General features: G+C 45.4%; 1 protein-coding gene across 2 annotated transcripts in view; it reads right to left on the bottom strand.

The window, feature by feature from the left end:
• The window catches only part of Dgkg (diacylglycerol kinase gamma), a 163,257-nt gene that overhangs the window by 131,037 nt on the left and 9,395 nt on the right, over positions 1 to 22,825 (bottom strand). For both annotated transcript variants that reach the window (XM_035444686.1, XM_035444687.1), the window contains exons 2-5: positions 21,976 to 22,052; positions 12,303 to 12,468; positions 11,755 to 11,808; positions 1,938 to 2,108 (exon numbers count right to left, since the gene is read on the bottom strand). In XM_035444686.1, coding sequence (XP_035300577.1) covers positions 1,938 to 2,108; positions 11,755 to 11,808; positions 12,303 to 12,468; positions 21,976 to 22,052 — 468 coding nt within the window. The remainder of the gene's footprint in view (positions 1 to 1,937; positions 2,109 to 11,754; positions 11,809 to 12,302; positions 12,469 to 21,975; positions 22,053 to 22,825) is intronic.

Raw genomic sequence — 22,825 nt, 5'->3', positions numbered from 1 at the left:
CTCATAGGTTAGTGCCCAGCCCAATTGTCATCAGAGGTGTCAAACAGCAACTGATGGAAACAGAGACCCACAGCCAAACTTTAGCAGGAACCAGGAGAACTCTGCAGAGGAGGGGGAGAGAGGAAGGATGATAGGAGCCAGAGAGGTCAAGGATACTATGAGAACACAGCCCACAGAACCAACTAGCAGGACTCATAGGTGCTCACAGAGACTGAAGCAACAACCACGGAGACTATATGGGTCTGAGCCATATATATAGTTGTTGATCTTGGTGTTCTTGTGGGACGCCTAACAGTAAGAGTGGGGCTGTCTCTGACTCTTTTGCCTGCTCTTGGAACCCTTTTCCTCCTACTGGGTTGTCTTGTCTTATTGTGCTTAGTATTACTGTAACTTGTTATGCCATGTTCTGTTGATATCCCTGGGAGGCCTGCTCTTTTCTGAGGGGAAAATAAGGAAAAGTGGATCTGAGGGAGAGATTTGAAAGGAGGAGGCAACTAGGAGGAGTGGAAGGAGGGGAAACCATGGTTGAGATGCAATGTATGAGAGAAGAAAAAAAAGTCTGTATATTGAAAACAAGTCAGAATTTTTTTCCCCTTCTGTTCAAAAAGGAGTCTGAGTGGCACTGACTTGAAGCATCTGACGCATCCTCCTTGGCGGTCATCAACACACACAATGCCTAAGGCGAAAAGCCCTCCTAACTGTTGGAAATAATTTGATATTTCAATTTTAACTTTAGCCAGAAGAGAAAGGAAATGTGCTACATTTGCACCAAATTAGCACTTAAGACTTACATCCCTAACACCCCCAAACTATAGGAGAGTTTAAGCTCAGTCATTGAGCAAGCTTGTTAGATCCGGTTTGGCAGAATCAACCTTTGGCATACTTCTCTTGGTAACGTCTAGGTTTGGTTGACTAGTCTTATTAACTGAATTTTAACTGTTGCTACAAAAGTTATTTCTTTGCTGCTACTGAAATTCCCAAGAGAGGCAACTATAAGATGAGCTCTGAAACAGGTTCCTTTCACCTGCACAGAAAAGCATGCCCGTGTCTCCAGAGGCCAGGAAAGCCAACCTGGGATAGTTTTTCAAGACCACAGGCTCCTGCTGCCTAGCTCTTTCAGCCCTCTTGTTTTTGAAACTGACTTTGAAGTACCATGAAACCAAACTTAACTCTTCTGGTGATCAATGTGCTCGAGTATGAGGCATGAGTGGAGAAATGGAAATAAATCCTACCAAGACTGGGGCTTATTAGAACTCAAGGGAAATAAAGAAGGGGAAGAGAGGGAGGGAGGAAGGGAGGGAGGGAGGGAGGGAGGGAGGGAGGGAGGGAGGGAGGGAGAGAAAAGAAAAAGGAAAGGGAAGAAGAAAGAAAAGGGAGGATTTCCTGATAAGCAGTCATAGGACTTTAATCCTAGCACTCGGGAAAACAGAGGCTGGCCAGCCTCTGGGAATTCAAGGCCAGTCTGGTCTACATAGCGAGTTCCAAGACAGCCAGGGCTACATAGGGAGACCTCGTCTTAAAATAAATGACATAAAATGGGAAAGACCAGGGAGGGAGGAAAGAGAGGAAGAAGGTCCTATAGTTAAAGAGTTCTGTGCTCCCATGGGGGACGATCAGATGTTGGGTATCTTTTCTTAAAAAAAGAATTATCAAGATGAGGCCACAGCTTTCTGCTTAAAGGAACTCAGGATAAAGCAATTTTGAGTCCTTGGTAGCAATCTCCCTCTTCCAAAGGGATAAGGTCTCAGATGCCCTTCCCAATGTCAACACTGGTGCTGTGTCCTGGGGAGACTCTAGGACACGTTGTTGTCACTGCTAGTGTAGAGTCAGAGAAACCTCCCCAGAACCCAGATGCAGCTCCAGTGTGTAAGGGACGACTGACAGGAACCTTGGTCTTCCTCAGGGAAGAAGCTGAGGCCTAGCAGGTGAGCACTTACATTCTAGCTTATCCTGAGGTCTCCCAGTCTCCAACAGGGACAAGTAACACACGATATCCTTCAGGTACACCACGGGAGCATCTGGACTGGAAGACAGAGCATCAGGATCTTCCCATGGGGCTACAGCCTCTAGGTCTTTAGGCGGTGCTTGTATCTTAGCCAGTTTTGATTCTGAAAGACAAAAGGAGAACATCTGAGGGCCTTTATGTTAGTAAACATTAACCCTCCTAATGGTCCCAACCTCTTCACAGTTGAGGTGAGAATGTTCTATGGGTGTCTTAAAAATGTAATTAATACATATTATGTAGTATGGCCACAGAAATGCAGGATGTAGTTATTTTCTATGAATGGCTTCATTTTTGATCTGTTTAGGAGCATATTTCCTTGCAGAAAGTTTACCCATTCTCTGAATTTTTCAGGAAAGATGACAGTGTGTCCTGTTGACAACACAGTGAACAGATAGATACTAACCATACTACTCACCACATCCATACCCTTTCTTAGTGGGGAGCTGAGGAAGCCTGGAGTGGATGTGACATCCTCAGTAGATATATGCTGTTGATTTAAGGTAGCAGTGCCAAGGACCACTGCCTCAGATCCATGGGAGTGGCAAAGCCTTCCCCAGGTGAGGCCGGGAGAGATGGCAAAGACTTCCTCTGGTTCATGTATGAATGCTGACAATGTGTGGAGAAAATGATCCCCCTACCATGTTAACATCTTGAAATTGCTGCCCTACAGACAGCATGTCTACTGAGTTAGTGAAGCCTGTCTCCTTGTTCAGCTGTTTATAATAGTCCTGTCTCCTTGTTTATCTGATGTGATGACCCCATCCTTTTGATCAGCTGGTGTGCAATAACTCTGCCTCCCTGTTCAACTGTATATAATAAACACTTTGCTAAGCCTCTGAGTACTGTGTCTTCTCCAGCAGAGCCTAGACTGTCTCATTCTAGCTTTTTTTGTGCCCTGTGTCTGTCATTTCTTCATTCCTTCCCTGTACTGGTAGCTCAGTCCCTGCAGCCATGCAAAGATGTGGTATTTCATAGTTATCTTCTGCAAATATACTTAATGGCAAATGAAGAGACTGATATCTAAAGAAAAACCCTACCAACAATCATCACATTTTCAGAAACAAGGAAACTGACTATCTGCCAAGAAAATGCAGAAAGTGACTTGCTCTATGCTCCATGAGGAAACATTTCCCCGCACTCTGTCCCCTAGTTCAGAAATACAAAATTCATTATCAGTGAGGACACTAGGAGTTTTATTTCGCTATGTGAAGTATATGTTCTGAGGAACTTTGTTCTTTCTCTCCTCTGCTTCACACCCACGAGAATCCTTTTCATAACCAGTAGGATGCACAACACACGGGACACCACTGACCGTGGGCTAAACACCACACTGCCAGTGGGCAAGCCAATGGAGGCATCGTGGTGCCAACAAGCGGTGAGTGCTGCCGCCATGGACAGAGGCAGCCTCGATGGCAATGCCTGCTGGGGAAAGGCAGTATTACCCCATACTATTCAGAGAACCCAAGAGCCACACGACGGGAGGAAGCATTCCACCCCAGGACAGCAAGTCTGAGGAACAAGGTCTGCCCAGGCCTGCAGTGTGGGCTGTCATTTAGAAAGGAGTTAGCTGTCATTCACACTGACAGTAGAGGAGATGAGAGGTCTCTGGGTGTTACAGAGGGCCCATGAAGAGACCACAGCAAAGCCTAAGAAACACAGAAAAGGAAGACAAAAGACAGGTGAAGAGAGGAAGCTTCACCCAGAAGTCTCACAGGGCTGGGGTTCTGAAGGTAATTTTCTATTGGACAAGACACTCTGGAGCTGCAAGAAGGCAGAACCTCTATTTGTTAAGGACAGATGGCTTCCGAGGTGGCCAATAGAGGTAAAAAGAATATGAATGAGATAATAACAGAAATAGTGGGGTGGGAGGATTGAGATGAACCAAACTATTAAAATCATCCCTGGAAGAAATGCCATGGAAATTCCTAAGAATGATGTGGAAAACAAATGAGAACATGGTCCTTTGTGCCAGGGGGGTGGGGTGGGGTGGCTAATGCCCCAAGTTACTGCTGTGTGCTCAAGTTACTCATCCATTGCAACACCATCAATGGCTTCCACTAACTCTGGGTAACATGGGACCAGATGTATTGTCCCACCCGACTCAACTAGTACCTGTACAGAAGATACAGAGCAAATGTTATAGGACATTATATTTCAAGTAGGGTCCCTGAGAAAATGGGAGACAAGTCAGAGGTGAGTTGTCCCCCTAAGGTTGTCACATCTTAGCATTTGGAAGAAGTTTCCATCCTGTACCGGGGGAGGGGGAGGGAGAGGCACTCTGGCAGATCCTGGCATTCTCTGTGATGTGAGGAGGAGGTGGGAGCCCAGAGTGGCTCCTAGAGAGCCACACAGACAGAAACCCAGAGATATGTACAAGGCTGCTTTATAGCCAGTAGCATCACCTTCAATTCTATAGCAGAGTGGGGATTGTTGCTCCCCGGGGAGGAACCTGCCTGAGGCTGGGGAATGAGATGGTTATGTTTGGGATGGGAATAGGAGACGAAGCAGGACCAGAGGGACAAACTCTGGGATGAAAAGTCAGGAGCAATGTTCGCTCTCATCAGTGGGGTAGAAGCCCCTAGAAACCACGTTACCAAAGAACTCTGCCTCAACAGCAAGACAGCGTCAGATCTAGATGTTCAAGGGTATGTAAACAGTTGAGACTGTTTCCAGGTAACCTCTCTTTACCCTAAACAAGCATACCGATGTTTGTTGAAATGCAAAAACAGTCCATACTGTACTCAGCCTTAAAGAGGAGCTGATAAGAATTCTATACAAAGTTTCCCAGAAAACTGAAGGGCTAAAAATCCTACCCAACCCAGATAAGAAGAACAGCACTGCTGCAAGGCCCAAATCAAAGATATCGCAAGAGTTGCAAGTGGGCATTCTTCATGGGCTCAGAGGTAGAAATTTCGCAATGTTAGCTTAATGTATTAAGTAGAAGTTAGCGGAGACTTAAATAAAGAGACACTGTGCTATAGGATTAGACCCAGGGCATTAAGATACCAGTTCTTTCTGATTCATCAGATTTCTAAGATGCAATAGCAAAGACCAGCCATAAAACAAACAAACCACATTGAATTGTATTTCATAAAAATTAAGAAATTTTGGAGTTAGGGTTAAGAGCATATTTTGTTCCTATAGAGGACTCAGGTTGGGTTCCCAGCACCTTTGGTGATTCACAACCACTATCACTCCAGTTGTAAATGTGATGCCCTCCTCTGACCTCCACAGGCATGAACATGGGGCACGTACATATATGCAGGCAAAACATCCATACACACACAGCTCACATAAAGTAAAATGAATAATTCTTTTACGTTGTTTTGTTTTGGAGACAGGATTTCTCTGTGTAGCCTTGGCTGTATTGGAACTTGCTTTTTAGATCAGGCTGGCCTTGAACTCACAGAGCAAATAATTCTTTCAAGATATTAAAAAAAAATTGTTCTTCAAAAGACCCTGTTAAACAAAGACATCTGTTCAACGATGTTCATAGCAGCACTATTTGTAATAGCCAGAAACTGGAAGCAGCCTAGATGCCCCTCAACTGAAGAATGGATAGAGAAAATGTGGTACATTTACACAATGGAGTACAACTCAGGGGGAAAAAAACCAACGGAATCTTGAAATTTGCAGGAAAATGGATAGAACTCGAAGAAACCATTCTGAGTGAGGTAATCCAATCACAAAAAGACAAACATGATATGTAGTCACTCATATGTGGATTTTAAACATAGAGTAAGGGATTACCAACCTACAATCCACACTGCCAGAGAAACTAGTAAACAAGGAGGACCCTAAAAGAGACAAACATTGTCCCCTGGAGAAGGGAAAAGGGTCAAGATCCCCTGAGCAAATTGAGAACATGGGAAGAAGGGGGAGGGAGCTATGAGAGTGAGAAGGGAAGAAGAGGAAGGATGCAGAGGTCATGAGGGAGCAGAAAGGTTGAGTCAGGTGTAGATTAGAAGAAAGGATACGCTATAGGTAGGGTTTTAGTTGTAGGGGTGGTAGGGAAGGAGGGGAGGGAGAAGGGAACTGGGATTGTCATGAAATTCAATCATGCTTGTAACTCAAATAAAAAAAAAAGACCCTGTTAAGGCCAGGGAGAGGATCAGTGGGTAAAACAAAAGATTTGAACATTTTTATTGAGGATGATTCATAGATGCCCAGTAGTCTACTGAGCACATAACAGGACGTCACCAGGAAAATGCAAACACAGACCACTGTGAGACGCCACCTTCAGTGTATTAGAGCAATGGGAAATGAAGATGAAGGAGTGAGCTGCAGGGGCCTTTGTGCAGCCAGGGGTGTAAACAGGCCAGTGGTCTTGAAAAGAGCTTGGCAATTTCCTATAAACGGAAATGTGCACAGTGCCTGCCACATTATATCTGGTATTCCATTCCAAGTGTTTGCCCAAGGGGAATGACTCCTTATAAAGACTTATAAAGGAATATTTACAATGAGTTTGTTTGTAATAATCCCAAACTGGAAACTAACCAAATGTCCCTGTACCAATAAGTGAAATAATTATGGAAACTCTATCTGTTAGAATACTAATTAACAAACGAATATGTTGACAATTAATATATACAAAATGATTATGCCAAACAAAAAGAAGTAAGAGCTAAGAAAGTAAATATTGCATGATTCTGTTCACGGGGAGTCCAGATGGTGCAGTGACATTCATAGTGACAGAAGGCAGATCACAGGCTGCTTGGGGTGGGGCAGGGCTTGAGAAAGGACTCACCACGAAATCTTTCCTAGATGGTGGCTGTGTTCATTCTGCTGGTGTCCTGCTGGCTTCTATGGATGCATGCATACTGCAGAAGTTGTAACTTACTATATGCCAACTACGGTTCAACTGAGCTATGTAAGGACATTACTTTTTCCTGAAGATGGTCCAATCTCTAGAATCCTGGGTAGATCATGTCACAGTTCTAGTTCATAACAAGGTTTAGTTTACTCCTGCATGGACATGCTAGATGCTTATTATCCCATTAGTGTCCTTCCTTCTCATGCTTCCACAGATGAAATACCCAAACCTCCAGTCATCTAAATACATCTCCCAGTGACCGAAGACAAATGACCTCTTCTACACCACATCGGCCCTCATCCAGCATCTGGTTGTAAGCCCCTTCACTGAAGGCAGGGTGCACTCATCCATTCTGCCTTTGCCCATAGTCTCTGTGGTACTTGTTGACTTCTAGCTGGGCAGTGTGGCAGAGGGGAGAGTTTTGGGACTCTAGCGCTGGGTTTGCACTACATGGTGTGTGACTTCCTCAGGTGGGCTTGTTCACTGGACTCAACCTGTGTTTTCTTAAACCTGTTAAAGGACGTCATTGCATTAAAACTGAGGTTCACCCCAAGTCTTGAATGACAGGTATGTTTGTAACCATAATGTTAAGTGAAAGATTCTAACTTCAAAATTATATATGACCTAATCCCAATTATGTAAGAAACCTATTGGAATAAAGCCCTATGAGATCACACACATTTAACTGCAAATATAGTTGAGGTCAGTTTTCTCTTTTAAAGATGAACTTTGTTAAAGAGCAGCTTAGGTTTATAGCAAAACTAGTGGAAGGGACAGAGATTTTGTTCAGATACCCTGTAACAATTTGGTACGTAGCCACCTGCATGATGAACATGCCACAAAGAGTTCTGTATTTGTCCTAACTAGTGGCCCTGCATCGATCCGTCATTACCACTCACAGCCCTCAGCCCACAGTCGTGGTCACTCTTGGGGCTGTGTATCCCTTGGGTCTGAACAAAGGATTTAGACACATGTCCATCATTGTAGTATGGTGCAGAGGAAGATAACCACCTTGCAGTTTCTCTCTACTTGGCTATTCTTCTCTTTGCCCTGGATTCTGACGACCACCTTATTGTTAGTTATTTCTTTTGGGGGAGCTTTGGAGTTAGTCTTCAGACTATCTACAATGCGAGTACACTACTTTTCTAACTGGAAAGTCTGAGAAAGCAAGGTATTTCCTTCAGATACTCAAGATTGTGGGTTGCTGAAAAATCTCAACAGGTTATGAAACCAAACAAAACACCAAGGACCAAAATTCTTCCCTTTCATATTCTGAGCTGACAGGATGACAGTGACTCTGGAGGGCTTTGAGTCAACATTTGCACTCTGTGAAAGACCCTTTCTTCTGTCCTACTCTGGGAAGAAATGACTTGAGGTGGGCTGTGTTACATTTGAGCATAGAAAGGTGTGATTGGTGGAGGCCATGCCAGTCAGAATCTAGCATCTTCTGGCTTCTACTAGAATAACAGGGAAAGGCTGGGGTTTTCCACAGATGGCCAGATTGCAAGTGAATCCAGGGCTTGCTTCTTGTAGGAAGGGGCTCTCTGTGAAACCTCTGCCTGGTCCTAATTCTTCTTCTTCTTCTTCTTCCTCCTCCTCCTCCTCCTCCTCCTCCTCCTCCTCCTTCTCCTTTGTAAACAGGGCCATTAAAATCAAACCATCTATTGAAGGAAACCTAGCAGGAATTGGATTATTCTTCTTTAAATCTCAGGTTTAAAAAATATGAAAAAAAACTAAGGATCTCCCTGGGCCCCAAATCAGATAACTGCCTTTTCCTGATTTAACCCATAGGGCCTGGTGTTTTTCTTCACCATAAGCAGATGAAATGGTGCATGACAAGTCACTTCTCCAGGAGGAAGTCTGAGGAGATACCTTTGAAACTCAGAGTGATAGAGCTACCGTGAGTGATCAAGGCCATGTCCACCTCCCCTACGTCACTGTCCATCTGTCCTCAAATAGCACATGATCTCCTCTCTGTGAGTCTCCGATGTTATCTCCTCAGCCACTAAAACAAACTCTGCTCACATTATTTTGGGCCGTAAGGCATGATTAGCAACCTGAAGGTTTCTCTGGAAGTTCCTAGTGCCTGGGTGAGAAGTTGGGGCAGCATGCTTCCTTGCTAGAAGTTTATAAAGTTGCCCTTTCCTTCCTGCTGGGAGAACATTGTGTGTCAGAATTTGACCTGTTACTCCATATGAGAGGTAAGACTGACTTGTGCCTTAAATACATTTCACCAGAGGGCCCGGGATTAGTCGGGTGGGGTGCTGGCAGGAATGAGTGAACCAACAATACTGAGTCTGCTTTCCCTACAGCTGTCACCAAAGGCACCAGGAAGGTCCAGGTTCCCTTCTTCCCTGCTTTCTGGATCTCTACAAGCTGACATGATAGCCTTCTCTTTCTAACAGATGTTCTGAGTTCTGTGTATAAGGTTAATTTTCTCTTCTCCCTTTCTCTGGTCTCTCTCCCTCTGTCTCTTTCCTCTCCCTCTCCCCTGCTCCTTAAAATATTTATTATTTTCAATTATGTATAGTATGTGTGTCTGTATGTGGATATGTGCTTGTGTCCTCTCTGGCCTCTGATCCCCTGGAGTCAGATTACAGCCTCAGATTATAGCAGAATTTCTCACCTCTGCTTCCTGAGTAGCTGGGACTACCAGCACACACACACACACACACACACACAACACACACACACACACACACACACACACACACACACACACACACACACCAGTATCCAACTCCATAGTGAATTAAAAAACAAAAACAAAAAAAACAAAAAAACCCCGACAAACCCCAACTAACTAGTTTACCAATCCTGCCAAACATTGAAAGCTCTTCTAGTTTCCCTCCTGGGACAGGAAAAGAGATCAGGAATTCAGCTAGTGTCCACTTGAAGAGGCTCTCATCCCAGTCTCTGCTGAAATTGTTCCCATTCTTTTTCAGCTGTAGTACCTCTTACCTACCCATTCTTTTTCAGCTGTAGTACCTCTTACCTACCTCGTCTGACACATATTTAAAAATAAGATGGAACTGTTTTCTTCGCTATCCTCACTGTTCTCCCCAAGAGTAGGGATTCAGCTTTGTGTGTGGATACATTGTTTCCACAGAGCCTGTGCAGTAAACAGGGTCTGCCTCCCCGAGGCTTCAGGCTTCGTATTTGAAACCCATAGAGCAAAGTGCACAGTCCACAAGTGACTTCCCACCAGAACAGGATACTGAGCTGGCCCGCCAGGAGATTGAGGCTGCGGGCTCAAAGATAGTCTGGCTGACTGTAATGAGCTAAGTGGAGCGTGTTCATCTAGAGTGTGGCCCAATGCTAATTGCTGATACTATTGAACATTTACCAGGGGCCAGGCACTGCTATAAGCCTTAGGACAGCTGCTAACTCATTCAGTCCACACAGCAATACTCATTATCTTCCTGTTTTACAGAGGGGACAGCGAGACACAGACATTGCTCAAACATGCTCATAGCTAACTGCTGGGAATGAGGTCTGGATTCCTAACCAATATGTTCTTTTGCCTGATCTAGTTTAGGTGGGGAGTGACCAGGACATTTGTATTGAACACGAAAACAAATGTCAAGGGTGGTGAGTGTTGCCCCTTCCAGTACCTGGGTTTGTCAAGAGCACAGAGAAATAGCTTCTAATTTATAAACATGTCCGGGAAGATTCCAGATCTGCTGCACCAGTGGTGGGGCAATGGATCATAGCTGCTATAGCAGCTCCACCAGGAACTAACTAAATTGGTGCTTTTGCAAGGAGAAAACCATCTGGCACCTCGGCTTCCTTGCTCTATGCAGAAAGAGAGCAGAGATTTGAGGTTACACAAGTCTGGATTGAATCTCCAGCCCCATGATGGTCTCCTTGGCTCCATTGTGTGAAGCAGTGTAAGTTTGAAGGTCAGAGGAAAATGAAACAGGTATCTAGAAAACAGATCTTCAAAACCAATTTTTGCTGGCTTCTTTTGGTAATTATTAGAAACTCTCCAACTTGTTCAAAAATGACAAGGACATTTCTGTTTTAAAATTTAAATTTATGTGCGTGGATGCTCTTTTCTGCATGGTTGTCTGTGCACCATGTGCATGCCTGGTGCCTATGGAGGCAAGAAGAGGGCATCAGGAAGTCACAGACCATTGTGAACTGCTATGCAGGTGTTGGGATTTCAACCTGAGCCCTTTGCAAGAGCAGCCAGTGGTCTTAACTGCTGGATCATCTCTCCAGCCCCTCATGGACATTGTTTGTTGGCCCATCAGGACGAACTCTTACACACTTGCCCTACCCACTCCAGCCGTCCATTGGTAGAACGTAGAATCAGGTATACTTCTGCCAGAGAGCCAGATCTTGGCACACAGACTCCCCCCCACTCCCAAGTCTCTTGTGAAGACTCCTCCACATCTCTTGCAAGCAACTTGTCAGAAGTAAACATCTGGTAACCTGCTGCAAGCCTTGACCTGCTATGCTCCAGGACAAGGGAAGGTAAAAACCTTCAATGATCCTTAGAATCCCTCAATTGTATGGATAAAAAGAAGGCTGGCCAACTAGTTCCTCCTCGCCTTCTGTGGTGGTTTGAATAGGAATGGCCCCATAGACTCGTAGGGAGTGGCGCTATGAGGAGGTGTGGACTTGGAGGAACTGTGTCACAGTGAGGGCAGGTTTTGAGGTTTCATATGCTCAAGCTACCCTCAGTGTGGGACACAGTCTCCTTCTGCTGCCTACAGATCATGATGTAAAACTCTCAGCTCCTTCTCCAGCACCATGTCTGCCTGCATGCTGCCGTGATTCCCACCATGATGATAATGGACTAAACCTCTGAACTGCAAGCCAGTTCCAATGAAATGCTTTCCTTTATGAGTTGCCACTGTCATGGTGTCTCCTCACAGCAATAGAAACCCTAACCAAGACATCCCCCAAATCTCATGTCCCAATGTCTTACCAGTGTCTGGTGCACAGGCCTCGTCTGCTTTGGCAGCGTTATCCGAATTATAACCTAGGGAACAAAAAGGAGATGTAAAGGCCAGGCCATGCCCTCCAGACCTTAGAGGGACATTAGGGTACCTTCCCGTGGGCTCCAGTTCGTGTAGGTTGTGTTTGTGTCCTATGTTATTATCAGCTTGTCTCATGCTGAGACTCCAGTAAGACAGCAGCTATGACTTCCCCTCCTCTGACAGTCCCTGGTTAGTCCTAGCTGGAACTACTTTTCTACCACATGTCAGTTTGTGTTCCCTCTTGCTCCATCCTATCCTCTGACCCCCAGTGACAGAATCACCCCCCATTTTATACTTCTTGCTGAAGGACTCACCAGACCAGGTTCTAATGAGGCTCTAGAAAGAGGAGTCCCTGTCCTTTGGTCTCCCTCCCTCCCATTTCCCCCTTAAGGAAGTCACTATGTTCAGGTTCCCCTCTAGTGCACTGCCTGTGCCTGTGGCTGGGGGTCACAGCTGTTCAGCATCCTCCCATCTTGGGGAAAGCTGGTCCTTGTACCTGAGACATTGGGCTCACTACTGCTGGCCCCCTCCTTTGGGTGGTCAGGTGTCTCCTGTCTGGGCTTCTGGCTGAAGGCCAGGAAGAGGTGTGTGCTCAGTGGCTGAGGAAGGTCCACCTCCAGGTATGCCCTCATGAACAGCTTGAAGACATCATAGCTAATGGGCTGAGAAGGGCAAGAAGAGAGAAGTCAATAGAGGGAAGGGACAGGGTGGAGAAGGAAAGGGAATGGGGTGATGGCCGGTGAGCGGGGGAGTGGAAGCAAAGGAAGTGAAGGGGTTGGTGGGGGCAGGAATGAAAAGGCCAGGAGGAGATGGAGAATCAGAGGGGTCAGGGGCAGGGGATGGGACACAGACAGAGAAAACATGGTGTCTGACCCTCGGGCGCAAAGTAGGCTTTTGTAATAGGGTATGGTTTGGTTTAAATTTGGATTAAAAGTAAGGGTGATAAACTCCCCAAGGCTCAGAGACTACTGTGAAAGAAAGGGCAAAACAGATTGTAAGGCTCAGATATTGGGGTGGACCTGAGTGAAACAACACTTTCCAGACATTACAGGACTGCTACACCCATTTTCTCAGCAGTTGTGCTTGCCTGCACAAGACCTGCATAGGATCAAGCCAGTCAATGTTATAACGTGGAGAGGAGATGGGCTCAGGCGTCCTCACCACTAGCTGAGGAGCTATGGACAGTTGATGGCTTGTGGAAAAGAGTCAGGTTCCATCAAGGGTGTAGTCCCTCGTAGGTCTATCATGCTTCCGTGGATGGGCCTACACCCATGAGTATGTGGGTAGCAAAGCTGAACATAGTGTGTCAGCATCAGAAGAGGACATTGTGTTAGAAAGGGGCGAAGGGGTGAGAAGGGTAGGAGTGCATATGATCAAAACATTATATGTAAGTATGAGATTCTCAAAGGGTTACCAGCAGCAAGCATAAAAAGTGGGACTCATAAATGGAGTTCTAGGGATCTGCCTTTGTCCAGGCTCATGTGAAGGTCATGGGTCTACAGAGCAAGGACTCAGACCCTGCTTTGAAATTCTGGTGATGATGAAGAAGGATGCAGAAGGAACTAACAAGGAAAGAAAGGTTCTTTGGTGGTTATCACGATTTCTCTGATTCTTGAGTTCAGGTCTCCAGAAGTAGGAGAGCTTGGTGAAGAAAGGACAGGCTCCATCCTACAGAGCTTCCATAATGTTCATCTTCTCTAGAAAGATCCTAAGATGAAAAGGCATTGCCTGTGTTTGGCTCAACTGTATCCTAGAATAAGCCATTGTGATGACTTTAGGTATCAAGGAAAGCAGGAAGCTAAGGACAGAAAGTGGAACCAAGGGGCATGCCCAAAACCAGACCCTGTCCCCATAGTCTCTCTTGATACTGCCTGGCATCTGGTCCTAGGCTTTGAGCATCCATGCCAGAAAAAGCTGCAGCCCTCGGCAAGCGTTCACTAACAATAACAACAGTTTGTAGTGAGTCATCCCTGGCTTGCACTTTCATGGTGTTGGAGCTTCATCCAATCACAGACACTCCTGGAAACCATTTGAAGAAGTGCTGCTCCAAGAGCTGCCACACTGGCCTCTGTGAGGAGTAACAGCCAGGAGAATAGAATTCCTTTCTGAAAACCTACTTGGTGTTTTCTAGATAATGCTGATAGTATTTAACCCCTTTCATGTTCTGGGGATTCGGCAAGCCTTCCCAGAATCAGCAGCCGACTTAATGTGTAAGGTCAGGTGTGGGCTCCATTGAGAACTCGCAACCATTCTCTGCTAAGTTCAGGGCTGTACTAGAGATCTCTTTTGCAGTGTGGCGGAAGCCTGATGTAGTTGGTCACAGACCATTTACTTACTTTTTTATTTAATTTCCAGATGAAAAGAACCCAGCGCATGGTTGACTGACATTTATTGTGCCCTCTATGTTGTTCTGTGTCCCTTTTCGTCCCAAGTCTCTGATTCTCCGCTGCATTCTCTTTATGTCTCTCTCTGTCTCTACCTCAGACTGTCCCTTCTGCATACATCCTCTGCTCTTCTTCCAGAATACAGTGACAGGGTCATTTCGTAACCCATCCACTACCACCCTTGCTTCTGCCCTCACTGTCTCTGATAGCATCTTGCTTACCTTCTACCCCCAATCACATTCCAAGGGACTCCTTCCCTTTCTCTTTAATTTCTCCAAAGACACCACACTGGCCTTCCTTTCCCCTCGAATTCCACTCTGTTTGGGTTCCTGCCTCTTGCCCACGAACCTGCTTCCTTGGAAGTCTTAAGTGTAGTCTCTTTGTTAAGTTTCATCTCAGCTCACTGAAGAATTTCACCCTCTTTTCTTGAAGCTACTTTCCACATTGAAATTTTATTTTGATGCTTCTAATTCCCTATTTTGGTTCAACCAAATCTTTGCTAATGACGTTGCTGTTCATTCTTTTATTTCGGAAGCTCCTTTGCATTATCTGTTTGCACTGTTTTAACTGACAGGTGCTGCTTAAAGGACAGCTTTGAGCTAGCACCAACTGGAAATAACCAGAATGAAGTGTCTCTGGAAAAGAAGACACTAAGAAGAAGGTTTAGCGGCAGGCCACGGGGGTGCACACTTTAATCCCAGCACTTGGGAGGCAGACACAGCTGAGGCCAGCCTGGTCTACACAGTGAGTTCTAAGACCATAGTCTTGGAGAGATCCCACCACAAAACAAACAAACAAAAAGTTTTTCTAACCAAATTCTAAGAGAATGTGGTGGGAAACAATCAAACTAAACAACAACACAAAGCTAAAAGGTGACTGGAAAAGATTAGTGTGACAAGTGCCAAGCCACCAATGTGAAGTCCCCAAAGGCAGCCACCAGATGTCTAGTGTCTAGAAAAGCAGTGGGCTGGATATGTCTGAGTAAATTTCTTTTTTATTTGTTTACTTGTTATTAGCATGTAAAAATTAGGGTTCATTCATTATGACATTTTTTCTTTTTTCTTTCTTCCTTTTTCTTCTTTCTTTTCCTGTCTCTCTGTCTCTCTCTCTTTCTTTTTTGAGACAGAATTTCTCTGTAGCCCTGACTGTCCTGGAACTTGCTCTGTGTACCAGGCTGATCTTGAACTCAAAGAGATCCACCTGCCTCTGCCTCCCAAGTGCTGGGATTAAAGGTGTGTGCCACTACACCTGGCTTTTTTCAAACAAAATTTGTTTTTTATTGTTTTCCTTTCCTTCTTGTTCTCCCCTCCCCCATCCTTCCTGAGTGCACTCCGACCCCTCCCCTCCTCTCTGCCTTCATGTCACATGACTCCCTTTGGTTCCTCTACTCTCTGTCTCAACATCTCTTGTTCCCCTCTCATGGTCTCCGATCTGGTTTCATAGCCTATTAACCTATCTATAATCCCTTATTTTCACACACACAAACACTAAAGTTTGGATCTGCATTTGAGACAGACTGGAATTTTTGGCTTTGTGAGTTTGTGTTGCTTCACATAATGTAATATTTTCCAGATCCATCCGTTTTCCTACAGATTTCATAATGTCATTTTTCTTTATAGTGGGGTAAAATTCTATTGCACATATATGCCATGTTTTTATTATCCATTCTTTTGTTGATGGACATCTAGGCTAGTTCTATTCTCTGGCTGTTATGAATAGTGTGACAATAAGCGTGGGTGTGGAAGTCCCTTTGTGTTAGATATGGAGTCCTCTGGGGTTATATGCAGGAGTGGCATGACCAGGCCACTCGGCCAAATCCCTACCCTGGTCTCAGGCATGTGATGCTTTTCCAGCTTCAGTCTTATCTTTAGCAATTATTAGTACCGGGCCAGAAGATCTCTTAACCTGGCTGGCACCCTCCTTAGTTAGGATCTTGTCCCTGACTGTCACTTCTGCTAATACCAATGACAATATTCCAAACTCAGCTTTGACCTCACAGTGACCTAGAACTGGTTCTTGTCCCTTCATTCTGCAGGCTTAGTTCCTTTACAGTACCCGACACACCTAGACCCTTTCCAGGTCCATTTCCCCTCAAACCATCACCAGAGCCTGACTTCAGTTTCATGTGCTTTTAGCCAGACCATTGCAATGCCTCTAGTTTATCATTTTTAAGAAAGATTTATTTTATTTTATGTGCAGGAGTATTTTATCTGCATGTACATGTGTGTGTCACATGCATGCCTGGTACTTATGGAGGTTATAAGAAGGCATCAGATCTCCTGGAACTGCAGCAGTAAGTTGCAGATGGTTGTGAACCACCATGTGGACACTGTTGTGCCCAAGTCTTGAAGACCCCCAGAGACTACCAAGGAGACAGACTCACCAAACTGCAAATGTGAGACTTTATTGTTTAATCCTACTGGTAGGTAGGGACTCCATGTCTAGCAGGGTGATGGAGCAGCCTCCAGAGGGAGCATTAGTGGTTTCTACAGCTTTGTTTGCTACTTGCAGGTAGTTTGTTCACATTGGTTGGTGCTGGGAGGGAGCTTTCTGTGGTTTCTCTGTCTCTTGGAGGTGGTTTGTTGTCAAACACAATTTCCAGGAAGGTTGTCTTGGAGTTTTGCTCACAACACAAGAACTAGACACCAGGCGACTGGATTTGTTTTGAAGGCTTTCCCACAACCTTTACATTCATTTAGTTTCTCTCTAGTATGAATCATAAGAGTTGAATGGGAACTTAAGGCTTTGCCACATTTATACAATTTCTCCCCAGTGTGATTTACTAGAAGTGAAGCCTTTGAGTTTAGTTTACCTCTTTCAGACACTGGGAATAAAATCTGGGTCCTCCCTAAGAGCAACGAGTCTCTACACCGCTGAGCCTTCCTTCCAGCCCATGCAATGCCTCTGGAAGGCATCCTTGCTCTTACTTCCCTCTGTTGCTCCTCCCATCTGTTGTACCCAGCCGTGTCAGGCTGATTTTCCCAAAGCACAACTGTGACAAGATTGATTTCCTACTCAAAAATTTTTCAGGGCTTCTAATTGCCCATGGGAGAGTTGAGAGCCGCTTATGCATGACTGATCTCCTGTATTATACGTGATAACAGGTATACAGAAAAGAAACTCGGATGAACCCAAGGAAGTTTAGATAGAAGCTTAAATATATATTAATATATGAATAATGTTGCTACAGTCCAGTTAGTCATCCTGGGCACTTACACTTTCTGGGGCCTTTGGGATTCAGAATCTACTCCATAATTCCACTCCAGCCTAGATGTGGAGTCACTTCAAACTCTCAGCCCATCTGCCACTTTCTCTTGCTATCTGTTACTACACATCCTGTCCCCATAGTCCCCTTGTTCTTTCCCGAGCAAGCTCCACAGCCCACTTCTTTCTTTAACTGTTAAAATTCTAGCGCTGCATTAAAGCTGAATCCAGGTGTCACATTGGGATTTCCTGCACCCAAATTTCTCTAATTTGCACTCTGGTTCTTGCCTTGTGAAACTCATGGATGCTGTTCTGGAATAACATAGCAAGTGGCTATCCATTCTCATACTGGATTCAGAGCTCCTGGATGATGAGACTGTCTCATTTCATTTTTGTCATCACAATATTCCTGATAGATATCTGAATAGAGACTTCCCAGCTGGTACATCAAAGAGATGGCCCACTGTAGAGCTGGCCACCAGCGGACCATTCTCCCAGGCAGGCAGAGACTCGGTGTTCTGGATACAGAGGTACAGGTATTGAAATGACTGTAATACATGGTCAACAGTCCTGAGTGCTATGGGATGAGAACAGGGTGTGAGATCTTAGAAAGCAGCGATGACCGAATTCTTGCGTAATCATTCATGATCCAACTCCAGCACCCCCTGGGAAGTGGAAAGGGCTAGGATCAACCCAGAACACTCAAATCAGAAAATACTCAGAGGACCTGGGTCTTGTTATGCCACTGGTGCTCAGGACATTCAGTAACTTGTCCCAGCCCACTAGAGGTAGGATGAACCAGAAACCTATCTCTGGATCCTGTGACTGTTACTGTTGCTGTCACAGGTTCCTAGGCTGGTACAGTGCTCCCAGCCTCTCCCTCCAAGCACCACAACTTCAGTGAGCAAGAGAGACTGATTGTGTGTCCCTCTGAAGGTGATACATAGGGTTAGACGGCTCCTTATAAGCACCGTCTGAACACAGTGACTCCTTACCAAATGTTTAGTGGATGACAGGGTAAGAAGGGCTTGAATATTATATCCAACTAATACCAGCCATTAGAGGCACACTGGGAAGGAACCATCACCTTCATCAGCACCTGCATCATTCATGTTCTCCCCAGAGCTGCAAATCCATGAAGCAACCTGCCAGGCAATTGCTATTGCTGTAACCTGTTTTAAGAGGGTCTGTTAATTCTGCTCCAGGTCTAGAAGAGAGGAGAGAAACTGGAGAAACTACTGTGCTCCAGGTATGAGGCAATGGTACAAGATAGGGCTATAACTCACGCCTTAAAAGCCTGCTCAAGGTTGCCATGCATACTGTAGAGCTTGAACTTGTGCTCAATGTGTCTTAGTACCACTGAGCTACCATTTTTGTTTGTTTGTTTGTTGTTGTTTTTGGTTAGGTTGGGCTTTCCTCACTCTAGCTGTCACCACTGTTCTCTCTAGAGGATCACTGGTCAGACCCACCCCTCTGCAAATTTCCATTCCCATTCCAGCTTCTCCAGCAGCCTGCCTCTACCAGCAGCTAACTCCTTTCTCGCTAAGACATTTTAGCAACAGGAAGCCGTCAAGCTCAGGAGAAATGAAACGCTTGTTGTTTCACCAACCCCATGCCATGACATTACACCTACCAGAAATCAGACGAGCTGCGTGACTGAATGGCAGGGCTCCCCCATGATGCAGCAGGGCCAGGCATACAAAGAGAGAGTGGCCAACCCTGAGGGGTGTGAGGGCGGCTGCACACTCATGACAGACAAGCTCCCTGCTTCTGAAAGCCCCTCTTGGTCTTCACATCAGTGGTGGCCCTGACCAAATTGTTCCCCTCCCACACACCAGCCCCTAGGCAGACAGGCTGAGTACCAGCCCCCGCCAGCCTTTGTTCCCTGTTTTTTGGAGTTGGAGGCGGGAGGTGTGGGGCAGTGAGTTCTTTGCTGCTCTGCATGGCTTCTCTTCAGGAATGCTCTTTGAAGTGGTGTGTTCTCTCCCCGTTCTGCCAACCCCCCTCCTGCTCTTTCTCCCAGCAACTGGTGTTTTATCTTGGTGGACCTCAAGAACACTGTCTCTGTTGATTCGTTCCCAGGAGCCAGTGGAGAAGGCCTTGGCTCAGGTTTGTCCAGTGAATGACAGTGTGAATAAGTAAATGGCAGTCTCTTCCTAACTTAGTTTTGCTGAGCTGTCACTTTTCTCCAGTAAGTCTCCATAAAATTACCCAGGGGCAGGGGAAGGGGAGGAGAGGATAAGGCATTCTGGGGATGGGGATAGATGGGAAGTAAGAACATGTTCTATAAAGTATTTGGTATTTGGCAACGTTTTTTCCTTTTAATTCACTCACCTACTACCTTCAAACTTTTAATATGCTCATTAGCTTCAGTCCATAGGCCAGGAAACCGAGACTCAGTGACATACACAATCTCACATTGTGGGGTGATGGCAGAGGTTAAAGGCTAGTCTAAAACCATGTGATCCAAGGACTGGGACTCACACTTGACCTTGGCAGTAATAGGGAATTCCTGAAGGGAGACACTATGCTTCACGATCTTTGACTCCTCTGCAGAGCCCAGCACAGTGCCTGCATACCCAAGAAATCCTACATGCCTTGAACTCGAAAACAGGCAGAGGCCTCACAGCATTTACTCATCCAAAAAGCATTTGCCAAATACTTGCAATGAGCCAAATACTCTCCTGGGCACTGCAGACACAGCAGTGAGCAAATATATTCCAGTGAGAGAGACAGAGAATTAATAAGCAAATTAGTTAGCATGACAGATGGTGTGAAGTACCAAGAAAAATAAAGCAGAGTAACAGAATAGGAAGTGTGCTGAAGGAAGCCTTCACATGTTGGATGAAGAAGGTGACAACCACTGGGAAGGTGATTTGAGCATCAACTTGAAGGAAGTCAATGTCTTAGGGTTTCTATTGCTGTGAAGAGACACCATGATCAATGCAGCTCTTATAAAGGAAAACATTAAATTGTGGTGGCGGCTTACAGTTCAGAGGTTCAACCCATTACCATCATGGCGGGACATGGTGGCATGCAAGCAGAGATGGTGCTGGAGAAGTAGCTGAGAGTCCTACATCTTGCAGGCAACAGGAAGTGGTCTGAATGTCACACTTAATGAAGCTTAAGCAAAGAAGACCTCAAAGCCCACTCACACGGTGACAAACTTCCTCCAACAAGGCTACACCTACTTCAACAAGGCCACATCTCCTAATAGCGCCATTCTTTCTGGGGGTCATTTTCTTTCAAACTACCACAGTGAAGAAACAAAGAATGTAGGTATATGTCAGAGGACATTCTGGGAAACGGAAGAGCAAGCTGGGTGGTGCTGAGTGAGGTTACAGAGCACCAGCTTGTCTAAGAGCATCAAGGAGGCTAATATGGCATGAAGGATTGAAGACAGAGAAGAGAGGAGGTCTAGATTGTCCTGAGTAGGGACTGGGGGGTAATGGAAGAATGACAGCTCAAACATATGTTCTAACAGACCGCTCAGGATATGTATGAAGAGTGGACAGCAAAGGGCAAGAGAAGAGGAGAGCCCAGTAGGAGACTGCAATGGTCTGAGCAGAGAGCAGTGATGAGTCAGGTCCTAGAGCCTGGCAGGAAGGATGATGTGGATCTATTTTACAGATAGACGTGGCGGGGTTCTCTGCTGAACTGGGTGGGGAAAGTGAGAGCAAGAGATAAGTCAATGACAATTATATACTCTTGAGTGATTAACCTATTGCTAATCGAGTTGTCCTGGACTGACTGATAGAGAAACATGTTTTATAGGGGAAGATGAAGGACATCAATTTAGTTAATGTTAAGTTTGAGATAATTTTCAAGTTTTAGATGTCAAGTGCAGGGGAAAGAGAAAACAAAACAACACCCCCCTAAAAAAAAAACCCAAAAACCTGAGTGTAGTGTCCTGAAACCAAATGATGAAAATGAAGGAGGATTTGACAAATTGCATGCAATACCATTAAGTGACATCACTGTGGGATTTAGTCACATGGTGTCTTCACTAGTGGCATCAGTGAAGGAGTGATTGACGGATTCTGGAGAAAGTAGAAGAGAGCGTGGAGGAGATGCATATAGACAAATTAAAGTATTTTTGTAGAGGAGAAATAGTGTGATTTGTGTCACTGGGAGAAATCAAATGTCTACAGGCAGACTGATGTGGAAAACATAGGGACAGGGAGAATGGGAGCGGGGACGGCTGGGGAGGGGGGGGGGTCTTGATTCAGCAGTGCCTAACAATAATCCAAACACAGGAGAACTCAGAGCACAGACATCTTACCACAGTGACGGGGAAGGGGCACAGGTGAGGAAGCCTGCCCGGGGTTTTGCTTCTGTCTTTTCAGTGTTAACTGACAATGAGGAGAGCGGGAGGAGCAAGGAGCGTGGTCATGGAGTCTGGTAGGGCAGCATGGGCATGTGAAAGGGGGAGACACAGATGGCATGAATGGCTCGCTTGAGACCTGGGGGAACACAGGTCTCAGAGCAAGGTCTTCAAGGCAAGTTAAGATGCCAGTGGGGAAAGGCTGGAAGGCAGAGTTTATTTTTTTCTTTAAAGACTTGAAATAGAAATAGTCTTACCTTGTGTGGGTCACATTGTTTGAGGCTTCCACCTTCATTAAACTCAGTCAACACATCTTTTATTTTCTTGGAGGAATCTGGAGACACACAATTCAAATGTAAAACACAGGTAAGTGGCTAGACAAAATCTGCCTAGACTTGTCCTGTGTGTCCTTGTATCCTTCCCCCTTTCCTGGCCTTCTCTCTCTTTTGACTGTCTGAACTACCTTTCTTTTTAAAAAGATTTTATTTTTATTTTAAATTGTGTGCATGATGGGGGGAGGGAGGGAGGGAGGGAGAGAGAGAGAGAGAGAGAGAGAGAGAGAGAGAGAGAGAGAGAGAGAGCAATCTCCTGGAGCTGCAGTTACAGCTGGTCATGAGCCCACTTGATGTGGGTGCTGGGAACCAAATTCAGGCTCTTAACCTCTGCTCTACCCCCAGAGTCGCCTCCCCAGCCCCTGAACTTCCTTTCTGGAAGGCCAGTCTCATCAGATTAGGTCCAGACCCAGAGGATTCTCACTCTCACAGAACCGCACTCCCTGTTAGCTTGTGCTCAGCCCTTTCAAGACGCTCCCAGCTTTCCAGTGACACAAAGTATTTCCAGAAATTTCCAAACCTGCTGTATATTCTCCATGGCATTTCCCCGCCTTTCATACTTCTCTCAATTTTCAGTACCCCGCCTACAGTCAGCTCCCATGTAAAACTTGCCTTTGGGGTAGAGTCATTCCCACCCTGGGCTCCTCTGTGATGGGCATGCAGCTCTCACCACACAGAATTCTATCATTTATTAGCTTGATTATCTTGATTGTGTATTTTTGGAATACAAAGGTACTTGCTGGATACATTTATTCTTCCTGGTTCCTTTTGGCCC

Source organism: Cricetulus griseus, chromosome 4 (assembly GCF_003668045.3).
Source record: "Cricetulus griseus strain 17A/GY chromosome 4, alternate assembly CriGri-PICRH-1.0, whole genome shotgun sequence".
Taxonomy (NCBI): domain Eukaryota; kingdom Metazoa; phylum Chordata; class Mammalia; order Rodentia; family Cricetidae; genus Cricetulus; species Cricetulus griseus.
The sequence above is the reverse complement of the archived record's forward strand: the minus strand, read 5'-3'. Positions and strand labels throughout refer to the sequence as shown.